Here is a 14,710-nt window from a genome sequence, read left to right as displayed (position 1 = left end):
TGTCCCAGCCCTGGCTTGTTCTCCTGAGTCTCCAACATCCCACGCAGCCTCAGCATGAGCCCCTCATGGGAATATGGTTTTCCTTTTAGGTGCAGTGAGGCTGCCACGTTAAGCTGTTTGTTGTAGAGCTTGGCTCCCTTCTCGTGTCCTGAGCCACAGACCCCATTGCTCTGCTGGAAGAGGTGACCTTGCTTAACTCCAGGCACAGGTGCCAGCTCCTTCGCTGTCCCCAGCCTGTTCCCTCTGACCCTGGCAGGCTCTCACATGCTCCAGATTAGCCCAGCTGTGACCTGTCCCTTCTGGAAGCTGCTTTCCTCTCCCTGGGGACTAAATCCTGATGTTTAAAACAAACCAGCCTAGGAGTTAGCATGGAGCAGCCCCACACTGTTCATCCCTTTCATTGCAGGGCTGCTGCAATGGGGTGCGTGTGGGGAACAGCTGTATGAGCCACAGGTGATCCAGAGCTGGGAAGGACCCTCCATCCCTGCAGGGTGTTTTAGCATCAATGCACAGGGCAGTGCAGCCTTCTCAGGGCACTGTGGTTCGTTAACCTGAGCTGACACAAGCTGACCCATTGGGTCCTGGGGCTTCTCTTCTCCCCAGATACAGGGCAGTGTTTGACCTCATCCATGTTATCTGCTCCTTGAAAGCCCAAACCGCAGCCACATCTCCCAAAGCCTGCCCCTGTCTTTGGGTGAGCGAGCAGGACGAGCAGCTTTTCAATTCTGAATATCTGTGATCACATCCTGCACACCCTGTCACAGGTGCAAAACTCCTGGGTGCTTCCTGATAAGATTTTCCTGCCCATGCGGTCAATCCAACCATGTGCCAGGTACCTTCTCTTGATGGGGGCTGTCTGATGCTGTCTGGGGCCTGGTGCTCCACATGTGGACATGTTGAAGGGAGAGAGGATGGGATTTTGCAAAGCAAAGTGGGAAGTATGTGCTGTTAATTTTCCTTCTGGTGTAAAAGCATCCCTGGCAGGAGGGCGCTTAGGTATTAGCTTCAGTTCAGTACTACCTACGACATCAGAACAAGGATATCTCCAGGAAAATGTTAAAGCCCAAGCCCCAACATGGTAAAACAAAATGCAGAACTTAATAGTCAGGTGGAAATTGCATCCAGCCCAAAGTGTCCCTGGAGGTAAGAGGTAAAGGCTTCACACTCTAGTGCTCAACAGGAGCAAGAATGGCAGGGGCTGTCTGAGCACTCGCTTACAGTGTTTGTCTCTAGGGCATGTGATAAGCATGTTGCGCCTGTGACAAAGAGGAGATGCTGTTCATGGGTGTTTATTGCTTTGTCTTTAAAAATGGGTTTGCACCTCACTTCGTAGAGGCCACATTTCGAGGGAGGCACAGGGACCCCATGGCCAACCTTTGCCCATGTGTGCATCTGTGTAGCTGGGGCTAGCGCTGGAAATGTCTCCCTTTTTCTTTGCACCAAAGCCCACGGGAAGGAGAGGCACTGCCTTTCGCAGCCCACACTGCTTGCTGTGCCTTGCTACGAGCTGGCTTGGGAAGAAAGAGCTTCGTGGGTATGAGGGTGGGCTGGCACAGCCTCGCACGTGTCCTCAGGCCACCGTTCCCCACGTGCTATCTGCAGGTGTGGCAGCTGGGTGAGACCTGGTGGGTCCACCCACACCCAGGAGATGGGGATGGCCGTGCCATAACCTGCTGGGTGCTACTTGCTGCCCTGCCTCCCACCCCTGGGTGCTGCACAGCCAGGGTGCCCAGCACCCTTGCGCCATGCTGTCCCACAGCCCCCCAGTGCCGGTGGCCATAGAGGGACCGATGTTGCCATCTGCTGGCTTAGCTGCACAGGAGCAGCAAGAGCTTGGCTCAATCCTCTTGGAAGTCACCCCTCATGAGTGCGTACTGACCCTGCTCCCACGTCCTTGCCCACCCCCTGACGCAGCCCTTGGCCTTCTGGTAGTATCTGCCCATCGGCAGGTGTTTTGGGGGACAGGATGGGTAGCCCATTCCCACTTAAGCTGTGCCGCTCCCCAACCCTTCCCGCACTGCCCATGCGCCAGGTTATCCCTCCTGCCCTCCCTGCAGGGTCTGAAGTATTGGCCTCTGGCACAACACGCTCTGGGAGAACCCACAAAGCTCTTACTAAAGGCGCTCCTTCCCATTAAAGATGAACATTTCCACTGCTGATTATCACTGTCAGGTGCTTATTCCTCCTATGGGCTTGTCTTTATTTCCTTTCTCTTTTGAATTCTTGGCAAGTGCTCCCAGGCTGGGAATGTATCGCTGCTGCAGCAAGTACCCCAGGAGCACAGCACCCTGCACATCTCACCTGGCCAGTCCCCCCAGTGATGGCCAGGGCCAGGAGCTGCAGGACCACCGGCTCCAGCTCTGGTCCCCCAGCCAGCCCTGCAAAAGCGCTGCTTTGCCTGCAGGAGCAACGGGGCTGAGCCAGCGTAATCAGTGACAGCTCGCTCAGGCATTGCTCGGAGGATGAGGTTACTTCTGTAAATCTATTATCTTTTTTGGCAATTAGCACCAGTTAGGAGTCCTGGGAATACATGCAGCAAATAGCAGGAAGCCCAGTTAAGCACATCTCTCTGCTTATCTAAGCCCAGTTAAACAAGCCTCCTGTGGCACAGCCCTACAGCTGGTAGCACAACCCATAAATGCTCCAAAAATGATCTGTGGCACTGGGATTGCTTTTCTTTGCAGTGTGTAGCCCTGGAGATTTACATTCAATGCTTGTAAATTCAGAGTTGGAAGGTGGGTGGGCTCACCCCACCCTGGGATACCCCCAGCAGTCTGCAGCTTGCATGGAGGAGCCCCCAGAGTCCTTGTATCGCCCGGATGCCGGAGGCAGCCCCGCAGCAAGCTGCGCTGGTGGCTTGCCCTGCCCAGGGGCTGTGCTGCATCTTGCCCTGGGTGGAAGCCCGGCGTGAGGCAGGGCTCGATGGCTGGGCTTGACCACACATGTCGAGATTGGGATGGGGGAGCGAGCGAGACACTGTTTTCTCTGGCCTGGGAAGACAGCGATGTGTGTTTGTTTTCCATGCTATCTCTTGCACAGCGTTTGTTTTGCTTGTCGAGCGTTTCAGGAGATAAAATGACCTAAAGGGAGATTATTTTATCCTAATTTAAGCTGTCAATTTGTCACTGACTTCTGCTTGTCTGTGCCAGCAGGACGGCTTGCTCTGATTCCCCGGGGAAACCTCAGCTAGAAAGTGAGAATTTGGGGGGGGATTTGCTGCAGTCTCACATCTAATCTGTGCTTATAACAGCAACTACAAGCTGCTCCCCTGTCCCCCCGTGTCATATTAGTTCCCATCACTATGGACTGCCTTGGCTTCCCAGGGGACTCCCCTCTCTAACTGGGGCCCGGGGTTGTTTTTCTCGTGCTGCAGGCTGGTGGAAGAGTTCATGCTGCTCGCAAACATGGCTGTGGCCCATCAGATCTACCGCTCCTTCCCTGAGCAGGCCCTGCTTCGCCGCCACCCCCCGCCCCAAACCAAGCTGCTGAAAGACCTCATGGAGTTTTGCAACCAAGTTGGCCTTGACATCGACTTCAGCAGTGCGGGGACCCTGCATGTGAGTGCACTGGCCTGGCAGGGGGGCAGGGCCATGGGGGTGAAGGGGGGGCAGCTACGTGATGGCATGGTTGCAGCAGCGTGTGGTTTATTCCCTGTCCCCCTCTGCCCGAGCAGAGCTGACAACTATCCCATGCCAAAACAAAAAAACCTCCCTTACTCACTCTTGACCCCACCAGCGCTGGGCAAGGGTGGCCCAGCCTGCCCCAGTCAGTCATGTTGTGCACAGAGCTTAAAGCGCGGCAGGGAGGACCTTGCAAGTGACCCCAGTGCAATGGGAAGGATGTTTCTGTGCAGGAGCACTTGCTGGGACACCCAGATTTCCTTTCTCTGCCTTCTCTCGGCAGGTCCTGGGCAGGGCATTTGCTCTGTACCACAGGAAAAGTAGCCCTGCAAGGGAGTGTTTCTGTCTGGGCTGCTGGATTTCTCAGGGAGGGCAGGGCAGAGAGCAGGATGACTGGGAAGGACTGAAGAGCAGTGCTGGGAAAGGTCAGACGCAGCCAGCGCGGGAGGTATCTGACCGATCCTCCACTGAGCGTGTCCCGAGGCTGAACTCCAGCTGAACAGCACAGCACAGGTTCCAGGATTTTCTTTACTCGCCACAACTGGACTGTGGATAATCCTCTGTTAATCCTATCCCCGCTGGCCTCCCGCACGCCCCTCCATCAGCTGGGACTGCTTTCCCGCTTGCTGGCTGCGCCAAGGCTATGTCAGCAGACATGGGGCTGCGCACTCAGCTCCTCTCCTGCACTTTGAACCCTCCAGCCCTTCCTAGCCACTAGCCCCAGGCAGTGACCTCCTGTATCTATGTCTCCCCAGAGTCCCATTAGTCTGTGCGCTGAAGCTCTCAGTAGCTGGATGGGAGCCAGGCGCAGGTCAGGAGATTTGTTACGGGCGCTCGCACACGCTGCACGTCTGGGGACGGAGCCAGCGGTCCCTGTGCCCCAGGTGCTCCCTGCAGTTGACCCCAGGAGGTGGGTCGGTGCTCAGAAGGACGGTGTGTGCAATCCTGTTGGGGCTGCTGGGACCGGAGGAAAGCCCAATTTCACATGCACTTTTTGGCTTACGAGGGGATTTGCAGGGAAAGGAGGAATTTGGCTTAGACGAGCTGCTGTTTGCCCCTGTAAGGTCTGCCTGGGTCCCCCTACCACCATAGCTTGCCAAGACTGAATGCTCTCTCTCTTTTGTCCTCCAGAAAAGCTTAAATGAAACATTTGGTGCTGACAAATACTCCGAAGCCAGGAAAGAAGTGCTGACCAACATGTTCTCCAGGCCCATGCAGGTGAGAACAGCACCGTGCTGTCGGACACATCTGGCTGTAGCTGTCTGCTGTGGCTCCATCTTCAACCCTCGCCTCTTCTGCATTACCGTAGCTGGTTGTTATGTAGAGGGAGAGTGAACACGGTGCTGTGGGGCTGCCAGAAGCTTCCTCCAGTGCCTGCAGCCCCATGCAGCTGGCAGTGGGGGTATACCCTGGGCAACAAAGCTTCACTGGCAGGGTCAGGCTGAGTCTGTCGTCGCCCCACATAGTGTCGCTGTTATTACTGGTTGGGACATTTCACCCTTGAAGTTGCATGGGGGACGTTAGCAGACTCACAAGGACCCAGCCTGCTCTGTGAAGAGCTGGTGGCGGGCTCCGTGGTTCATGTTTGTGCCATTTCTTCACATCATGGTATCCCAACTGGTCCGAAGAAGGAATCAAGAGTGAGGGTGATGTAGGGGTGTGGGACTGGCCGTAAGCACAGTCTGGTACCCAGACACATGCTTGTAGAAGCAGGGGAGCTCTGGAAACCCTCTGGTCTCTCTCCAGACCAAGAGACCTTCGGAGAAGGTCTGTGCAACGGAGGCTTGTTCTGCTCACATTGATTGTCATGTTTGGTGCGTCTGCAGCTTAGGACACTTACTTGGGTGCTTATCACCATCAAAAAAAAGTTTTTGTGAAGCATCTGCCTTTCTATGTTTGCAGTTGGGCATAGCACAGCCTCTTCTGAGGTAAGTCCTACCCGACAGGGAGAAGGGTCACGTTCCTGAAATGGTCTCTCTGCTGTGGCCTGCTTATCACTGCAGGAATGAATCATCTTCCCAACATCACTCATTTGACTGCCACTCTTCTAATTAGCTTATTTGCTCCATTTACTCATTAGCAGTTGCCTGAAGTCCTGCTGTAGTTTAGTGACTTGCAAGTGGGATTGGGGACTGAAGCCGTTTAGTAAATCACCCCCTCATGTATATGTCCAGCTCAGGAGTGCTACTTTGTACAGTGCAGGGAGTGTCCTCTCCAGCTGGGTCTGTTGTCCCAGATCCCATGTTCTGCTTTGGCTTGTCCTGGTCTCTTCTGTCACATCTTCCTTTTCTGGTGGAAGGTGCACTGGTGACATGAATTCCTTGGGGTCTCTCTTGGGTCCTGCTCACTGTGGCACAAGCCTGGGCTTTGCCGGCAGCAGCACGTAGAGCAAGCCCAGCTGCTGGCCAGGAGGAATGAGCAAGGAGGAAGCAACTTGGTTCTGCAGTGGCACCAAGAAGGAGATGAGCTTTTGGGGACCCACTGACTTGCTGAGATGTTGCCTGTGTGGTCTCCTGAGGCTGCGGTTGGAGAGGTAGTGGGTGTGCTTTGAGATACCTCCCAGTGGCTCTTGTTAAGATTTAGCCCTATGAATACATGTCAGATCTGTACATGAAAGAGGTATCAAGGTTTTGGAGATGAAGTCTTCTGTGGAGCAGATACCAGACAGAGAGTTTGGGGAAGAAGAAAGAGGAAATTTTAAAGGTGATTATCCACAAAGCATGATTTTGGCAGGAACTAGACTCTTTTCATCGTCAAAAGACCAAGGTGCCTTTGTGTTCAGGTGTGCTGTGCAGTCCACTTACGCCTGGAAAACCTGCTGTCTGGCAAACTCCCGTAATAGGCAAAACCCAGTTTACAGCTGAGCCTGTCAGCCCTGCAGGGCAGCCTGTGTCTGGATGGTGAGCAGTGTTCCCATCTGCTGTCATTCCTGTCTGCTGGCATTCTCCAGCAGGATGGTACTGCCACATGTGATGGGGTGCTCTCATCATTGGAAGTGGAGCATGAGCCAGAAGAAGGAGAAATCTGTCTTGATCCTGGGATGAGCTTACGCAGTTGGCCATTTGCTGAACTGTTGTTTATTTTGTAAATGGAATTTCAGATTTGGCCAAAGCCATTGCCCAGGTGGGCCATTGGCCAGGTGGGCAGACACTCCCCTCCCATCTTTAGGGCCACTTTCCAATCTGACTGAAGATGTGCTCACAGGGTGGATCCATATGACCTCCAGCCCATAAGGAAGGACCACGGCACTGTGGGGATGAGAGACATCAGTGTTGCTTGCTGCAGTCTCTGGTCCCTGACCACACTTGTTGTGGGGTGGACTCATAGCTCCCCAAAATTCTGAGCATTTCAGATGCCCACCATTCCCCCTGCTAAATGCAGAGGACATGTACTTTAAAGCCATGTCAGTGCCTCTCAGAAAGTGCAGACAGCTACTGGGTAGAAGGAGCTTTCCCTGGGAGGAGGATTTTTTGCTGTCTGCCACCAGTATTAGAGCAGATGGAAGAATCAGCCCCATCCTGCCTGCGTCCCCGGATGTCGCAGTGCCTCCTGTGGGAGAGGACAGATCTGAGTGTTGGCAGCTGTGGAGCACAGCCATGCAGGGGCCCCTGACGGTGTCGAGGGCTGGGCCGTTGCTCTGACAGATGGCATGACGAGACCGTCTGGTCAGTGCACTGAGGAGTCACCTGTATCCCTGCACACATCTCAGCTCCCAGTGATAAAGCTGGTGTTTCAGGGACAAGGCTGCAGTTAAATCAGCCAAAACAAGCTGCCCACAGGTTTAACCCATGGCCATGCCAAGCCTGTGTCTTCCATCTTCGCTGCATGCCGGTGATCAATACATCAGCGTCTTGGAGGAGGAGAGAGATGGAAAGCAACTGGTAATGCGTGTGTCTGGGGGAGTGCCTGGATTGCCATGCCAGGAGCCTTGTAACAGATGAAGGAGCAGCGACATACCATTTTTCAGGGGCTCAGTCACTCAGGGATTCAATCTGTCTGTGAGAGCAAAGCTGCCCCTGGTTGGCTGGGGCTGATTTATTTCCAGGCTCCTCATGGTTCTCCAGGGATTGCAGCAAACCCTGGGGATTTGAGACAACTTGTGAGTCAAATCTGCTAATGAGAAAACATCTGCTTTATGCCAGGCTGATGGCACTGGGTAGCACTGTCATGGTGGCGCGGACGGGTGTCAGATACATGTTGGACTGAGCTCCCTGCAGTGTGTAACCTTACCACAGCCCAGAGGAGTATTTTTGCTATGATACCCAAGCTGATGCCAACCTCATGGAGGGTCATAAGCTGCCAAAAGGGTATAAAAAATGGTGCTGGACCCAGCAGCAGCTGGGTTTGGCAGCACATCCATCAGGAAGAAGTGCCCCAGACAAGAGCAAGCAGCGTGGGACCTTCAGCATCTTTTCTAACTTGAAACAAGGCAGGGGTTGCCCTGCACTGCTGGGCATGGGGAAGGGATGAGCCCTTCTCAGTGACTTTCTTGTAGCAGGGATTTTGACCTGCACTCTGCTTTCTATCTACCTGGCATTGCAGGGACCTTCCTCCTTTCTGCCCAGCAGCCTGGCAAAAGTGCCTATAAACTCCCTGTAATTTCATGCTGTCTGTCTGCACAAGGGCACTCATCTTCTCCCGCAGCAGCCTCCAGCGCTCGGCGTGCCTCCCTGCCCGACCGTGCAGAGCCTTGTTCGGTGGGAGCTGAGCTAATTGAGTGGAGACCGTACTTCATGGAGTCCATCAGAAACAATTTAATTCTGGGTTGTGGAAATTGGCAGCCACCACAGCTCCTATCCCAGCTCTTGGGTCTCATAATAAGGCCGGGACCGATGCTGCTTTTTTTAACCTGCTCTGTTTACTTGCCCGGATCAGTGCATTGCTGCTCAGCAGGAGCTGGCTGTGCTGCTGAGTTGGAGAGCAGAGGATACAGCTGCCCAAACCGTGGATCCCAGGACGGCTCTGTAATCAGAGCTGGCTACTCCTGTTTTTTTTAAATCACTTGCTCTTATTATTAAATGGGTTCATTCAATCGCCACTGTGCCGTGACCCCGCTGCAACCCCCCTAAGCCACACAGCCTCCCCTCCCCACCTGGGCTCAGCCCCTGTTGTTTTCCTAGCCCCAAGGGCTGGTGTTTCACAGATGTAAAAATAAAAGCTGTAACATGTGGGATAACAGGGGTGGCGCAGCCGGGAGAGGTTCCTGCCGAAGAGGCTGCTGGGCAGCACAGTGCCACTGCGGCCCCGATGTTGGTTTAAATGGGCAGTCCAGCTGCTCGGCTTCCCAGCTGTCGTCGTGGGATGGAGCAGCGGGGATCACAGCAGGGCTGTCTCTTCCTCCTCGGTGAACAGAGGAGCCACTCATCCCAGCCTCCAGTGCTCTCCAAGCAGGCACAATGGGTGTGCAAAGCCTGCAGCCGGACTCAGAACCACAGAGCCTGTCGTGGGAGCTGCGCTGCGAGACCCCTTGTCGGGAGAGCATCTGTGGTGGGCATGGGACAGGCTGGGCTCTCCCCTGGAAGGTGGGGGGATTGCAAATGAGCCTCAGGGCCTGAGCAGAAGCAGGAGACTGCTTAAACCCATGTGTGACATGGAAATTGATGCAATCCTTGGGGCCAGGCAGGGCCAGCTGGCAGCCAGCAGCTCCCTGCAGTGGCTTTGCCCCTTTTGCTCTGTGCTCAGTTCCTGCAGCACCCACCTTGTCCCTGCACAGCCCAAACTGAGCAGCAGGTGAAGGACCGTCAGCTGCTGGAGCTCTGTCTTGCAGACACAGACTCCTCCAGCCTCGGGCAGGGTCCTGCCACCATCCATGCTCACATCCTTCCCTCGCTTTTCAACCCTTTCAGATGGCTCTCTACTTCTGCACCGGTGTCCTGGAGGACGAGACCCTCTTTCGGCACTACGCCCTGAACGTGCCCTTCTACACGCACTTCACCTCGCCCATCCGCCGCTACGCGGACATCATCGTGCACCGTCTCCTCTCCGCCTCGCTCGGTGGGTGCTGCCTGGCTGCTTGCAGAGCAGCTCTGGGTGCTGTGAGGGGAGGGGGTGGCTGTGCCTGGCACAGGCAGAACTTCTGGGTTCTTGCCTTGCCTGCCACGGGTGCTGGGTGCTTGGTGTCTGCGTCCCACAGGGCAGCTCCCTGACACGTGGGTGCCCTCAAAATAACAGGGACACAGAGGTGAACTGGACGTCTGGGTCCAGGATGCCATGTCACGGCTCTGGCTCTGGAGCAAAAGGGAGCATGGGCACATCATTGTCACTTGTCCCCTTTCCAGGTGCCAGCTCCCCCATCAAGATGGAGAAAGAGGCCATCCAGAGACAGGCAGATCACTGCAACGACCGGAAGATGGCTTCCAAGAGGGTGCAGGAGCTCAGCGCTGACCTCTTCTTTGCCATCTTCGTCAGGGTAAGAGCCAAGACTGTCTTCCCCCGAGGCATCTTTGGATTTCCCCATGAAGGTTCAGCCTAGATGCCACCGGGCAGAGAGCTGCATGGCTGCCCAGCTGGGCCTTGGGGAAGGCAAACAGAGAGGGGACACACTGCCAACCACCACCGTCAGAGCTCCAGGACCTGGAGACACTGGCTCCCTTTGGGGACAGCTGGATGGGGGATGCCAGTGTAGTGACAGCCCTATCTCCTGGCAGGAGTGTGGTCCACTGGAGTCAGAGGCCATGGTGATGGGTGTCCTGAACGAAGCCTTTGATGTCCTGGTGCTGAAGTTTGGAGTCCAGAAGCGCATCTACTGCAATGTAAGTACCTCACCAGCATCAGACAGTCCCAATGCTGCCTCACCAAAGAGGGCTGCAGCAGCCAGGCATCATCAGAGGCAGTGGCTGTCCTGGTGCCTTTCTGTGCCAGACCTGCAGCTGGCCAAGCCAGGCTAGCTGGAGGGGAGGGAGCCTTCATGGGGTTTCCCCTCCATCCTTTGGTCTCAGGCAGTCATGAGGGCCTGGGGAGGTCTGGAGCAACCCAGTCTCTGAGGACCAGCTTCTCCCAGCTACATGCTGGGGGTGATCTAGTCTAAGTAAAAGGGAATAAAGACAGATTCAGGGGGACAGAGATCAACACGGAGCTGAAGCAAGGAAAGGGAGCAAGGCTGGTTTTCATTTCATTTAATCAGATGGTATATCAGGGCCTGTGACAGCACCACTGTAGGCCAGCACCTGCGGTTAGCGACAGCATCTTCTCTTAATAACCTGGTTATATGGCTGGCAATGACATCTTTAAACAGGACATATAGCATGATATATGGGCTGTTTGTGTATCACAGCAGCCGCTGATTTACGTGCTAGGCTCAGGCTTATGGGCTGCTGAATCCCAGTTGTTAAAGAGCTGCAGAGGCAGAGTGCTGGGCAAAAGCAGCATTGTCCCCATCCACAGGCAAAGTGGAGGGGGATAGCTGAGTAGGGGGTTGTTCTCAGGGCCACAAGCTGTTCCCAACATTCTCCCTGCCTGCAGGCACTGCCCTTGCTGGGCTTCCACTTCCAGAAGGTGGGGAGGAAGCCAGAGCTGACACTCATGTGGGAGCCGGAGAAGCCAGAGGAGGAATCTGTGCCCCAGGTAAGACCCCCCAGCACGGGATGGGCTCGCAACACCGTGGGGCTGGCATGGAGGCTGTGTGCAACGTGGATCCCATGATCTCTGCAGGGACAGGTCCAGGAGGCAGGACTACCTCACAGGCTGTCAGGTCCTGCTGTCCCTCGGTGTCCCCTCCCCAGCAAGCCCAACCTCAGCCTCAACCTCCTCTGCCATCCAGCCCTACTCCACCCCATCACTGCCCCCGCATCTGACCCCTGCATGGCCTTCATACTCTGCCCTGCCTGCTGTGTGCCCTGCCTCCCAATTCAGTTTCCTCCAGGAATTGAATTAACATGCTGTTTACTTCCTTCTTCCAGATCATCAATTAAGATGTTAAGAAAGATCAAGCCTAAGGCAGTGCCTGTCTAGACCCTTCCCCCCCATCCTGGCATTCCTTGCCCTTTCAATGGCACAGCCCTTCCTTCAGGTTTCCATCCCTGCGACAGGGTTGAGACCCAATTAGGAGGAATTTTTTAACTCAGACTTCCTGAGATGCAGTGTCAAATGGTTTAACAGCATCTAGAAATCTCTCTCTTGTGTCCCTGTCATCTATTAACTCAGTAACTCAATCAAAGGGAGCAATCGCATTTGTCTGGCTTGATTAAGTGGTGCTTCTTTGCCAACTTTTGTCTGGCATTGCTATAAAATCACAGCTGTGTTGACTGCTGTGATCCCTGCCTGCTGCCTGGGCGGGGACAGGAGGGCTGAATCCCAAACCTCTCCCTGCACCGCTCCCGGGGCTCTGCACTTGAACCCCATTTCCAGCCAAGCCCAGCACAACCCATCCTTGTCCACCTAGGGCGAGATGAAAACGACTCCCGATACAGGGCCGGGCTGACCCTCCCAGCTTGTATGATGCATGTCCTGGGGAGTCCTTTCCTTCCCGGGTGAGATGTTGTGGTCAGAGCCGGCTGAGCTCCCTGGCTGCTGCAGACATTTCTGCAGGCCTCCCTCCCTTTGAAGCTGAGCTTTCCTTTCTCAGCTTGGCTCAGAGAAGCCCCCTGGACGTGGCCCGAAGTGGCCTTGGTTCCTCCTTTCCTACAGGAGCGGGTATCACTTACACCTTAGCAGGGACCCGCATGAAAAATGACGCCCCAGCATGAGCAGGGCCCATTTTGGTTAAGCAAACACTCAGCAGTAGAGGAAACTCCTCCACAAACCCTCCACCCCTCCTAAGAAAACACCAGAACCCTCCCATGGGAGCAGACTCCGAGCTGTCCTCTGAGCCAGCAGATCCCTGAGTTGATCTCCAGCCCTGGGATGAGCCAGGTCCCTGGGAGCCGTGCTGAACCATCAGAGGTGTCACCCGGACACCCCGTGGCACGGAGCACCCCCAGCTCACCACCTGGCCCCGGCACTTGGCCTCTGCTTCCCGGTTCGGCTCAGCCTGGCCAGGCAACAGGGAACATAGGGGAAGGCTGTTTGCGGGAAGCTGTACAGGGCTCTGGGCTGGCTGGCCCTGCCATGGAGGGAAGATGTTGCCCCCCATCTCTCCCTGAGCTCCAGGAGATGGCCAGGACCTCAGCGGGCATTACTCAGGCCTTGAGTATGAAGTGGATCTAAGACTCGGGATTTGATGTGAAATCATGCTGTTCCCCAGTGGTTCAGCAAAGGGATGAGGCAGGATTGCAAGGGAGAGCCTTGATAATCCCCATTTGACTCCCCCAGACGTGCCCCATGGCCACCCCCCCCACTCCTGCCAGCTGGGGCGGGCAGGGGGCTGGTGCTAGGTAGCCAGCAGCTATCTGGGCAGTGATCTGCAAAAGGATTTCCCTGCAGTTTGCTCCTCGCTGGCCACTTTGATACGTTTAAGTCTCAATGAGATTTTCCTGCTCTGAATGATTAATCTGGAGTGGCTGGTGCTGGATGAGCTAAGGGTTTGACAAGGTTATGCCGGTGGCTCTGTGCCCGCTCCTCCTGCGGGCCAGCCCCGAGCAGATGGCCCCATCGAGCCCTGCTACAGCGCAGGGCTTCAGAAGGGGCGCCAGCAAGCAAAGTCCCCAAATGCCTGGCCCTGGGGCAGCCCCTTCCTGGTGTCCCAGCCAACACGTTAACTGTACCTCGTGGATAGACCTGATCGATGCTTTACGTTTCTAATCCGCACAATTGCACAAAGAGATGGAGTCAGAGGACCAGGGAGGTGGCAGCAGGCACAGACACGTTCCTGAACAGGAGGGATTGATTTTTCTGGGGTCTTTATTCCCTTGCATCTGTCTCATCCATCGTGCTCCCTTCCTAGGTCTCCTCTTGCAGTGGGGACACGGGGAGGTCGTTCCCTCCTTGCAAGATGCTGAGAAAATGCTCAGCGTCATGTGGAAAACCCTTCTTGCTGCAGCTCACCATTGGCACTTGGCCAAGTTGCTTCATTAAGGGATGATGTGCGTTCTCCAGCTGGAGAAGGGAGACACGGGCAGGCTTTAGGGGAGGTTGGGACCCAAAGCTGAGGAGGGCACAATCACCCACACTCCTTCACGGACTGTGAGGGAACAAGAGTGGCACCGGATCAGGCTGGAATAAATGAGGATGTTTTGGGAGGCTCATTTAGGTCAGTTTGGGCTCCCTGGCTGGCTTCGCAGCCCAGCAGTATTGCCCTTGAAGATGCTGCATCCAGCCCCAGGAGCACCCTGGACCCCAGCAGAGCTATCTGAAGCCGTCCTGCCCCACTCCCCGGCTCCTGATGGGTGCCGCAGCAGAGGCAGCAAAAAGCCAGCATGCCTCTCAGCAAATCCTGGTGTGAAGCCAAGCCACCTGAAAAACCCTCTTCTCTCTGTCTTTCTCTCCCTCGCTGAAGGTGATCACCATTTTCACGCTGGTGGAGGTCATGCTGACATCGGATGGCGTCCCACTCAAGTACAGCGCCCTGCTCAAGAGGCCGAACTCGGAGAAGTGAGCACCCCGGGCTGCATATGCTCCCCACTGCCGACACTTGCTGACCTCCCAGGCCCCTGCACTGGCACCCACTGGAGGTGGAGGGAACCCATGAGGAGTTTGGGATTTTGAGTTTTAAAACCGATGCCGTTTTATTTCTGGGTTGGATTTTAACTCCATCTGGGAGCAGGGCTCAGGGCTTGAGCCTGCCCCAGTCAGAGCATTTCTATTCTCAGATATTTTTAGCTTGATGCTTTCTCTTTTTTTTTTAAGGCAGCTGCGTCCATCCCCAGCCACCTCGGGTGCCTGTGGTGAGGGCAGAGTGGGGACGTGTGTCCCGAGGAGCAGAGAGGGGCTGGCTCCACCGTCCCAGGTGGGATGTGGTGGTATGCAGTGGGATGCGGCCATGGGGCCATGCAGGAGGGTTTCTTGCAGGGTTGCGTGTCATGTAATAAAAGCTGGGTCAGCAGCTGCACGGGGGGCTCGCGCAGGTTTTATTTTGTCTCCTCCGTATTCCCCCGGCCAGGAATCCCAGCAATAACTCATCTCCCCGGCAGCCCCATGCCTTCCCCTGCCTGCCGCTTCCCGGGCATTGCGAAATCCAAGCAGCCTCGCTGCCTCCCCCAGCCCCAAGATGTGCT

At 55.5% G+C, this 14,710-nt stretch overlaps 1 protein-coding gene across 5 annotated transcripts in view; it reads left to right on the top strand.

Annotated features, from left to right (window-relative positions):
* The window catches only part of DIS3L2 (DIS3 like 3'-5' exoribonuclease 2), a 197,739-nt gene extending 183,198 nt beyond the window's left edge, over positions 1-14,541 (top strand). For all 5 annotated transcript variants that reach the window (XM_075031552.1, XM_075031553.1, XM_075031551.1 and 2 more), the window contains 7 exons: positions 3,374-3,557; positions 4,752-4,838; positions 9,467-9,614; positions 9,899-10,029; positions 10,268-10,372; positions 11,082-11,183; positions 13,993-14,541. In XM_075031552.1, the coding sequence (XP_074887653.1) occupies positions 3,374-3,557; positions 4,752-4,838; positions 9,467-9,614; positions 9,899-10,029; positions 10,268-10,372; positions 11,082-11,183; positions 13,993-14,091 (856 nt within the window). In that variant the 3' untranslated portion in view covers positions 14,092-14,541. The remainder of the gene's footprint in view (positions 1-3,373; positions 3,558-4,751; positions 4,839-9,466; positions 9,615-9,898; positions 10,030-10,267; positions 10,373-11,081; positions 11,184-13,992) is intronic.
* Positions 14,542-14,710: the final 169 nt, after the last annotated feature.

The sequence above is a fragment of the Buteo buteo genome, chromosome 7 (assembly GCF_964188355.1).
Source record: "Buteo buteo chromosome 7, bButBut1.hap1.1, whole genome shotgun sequence".
Classification (NCBI taxonomy): Eukaryota; Metazoa; Chordata; class Aves; order Accipitriformes; family Accipitridae; genus Buteo; species Buteo buteo.
This window is presented reverse-complemented; position numbering and strand designations above follow the sequence as displayed.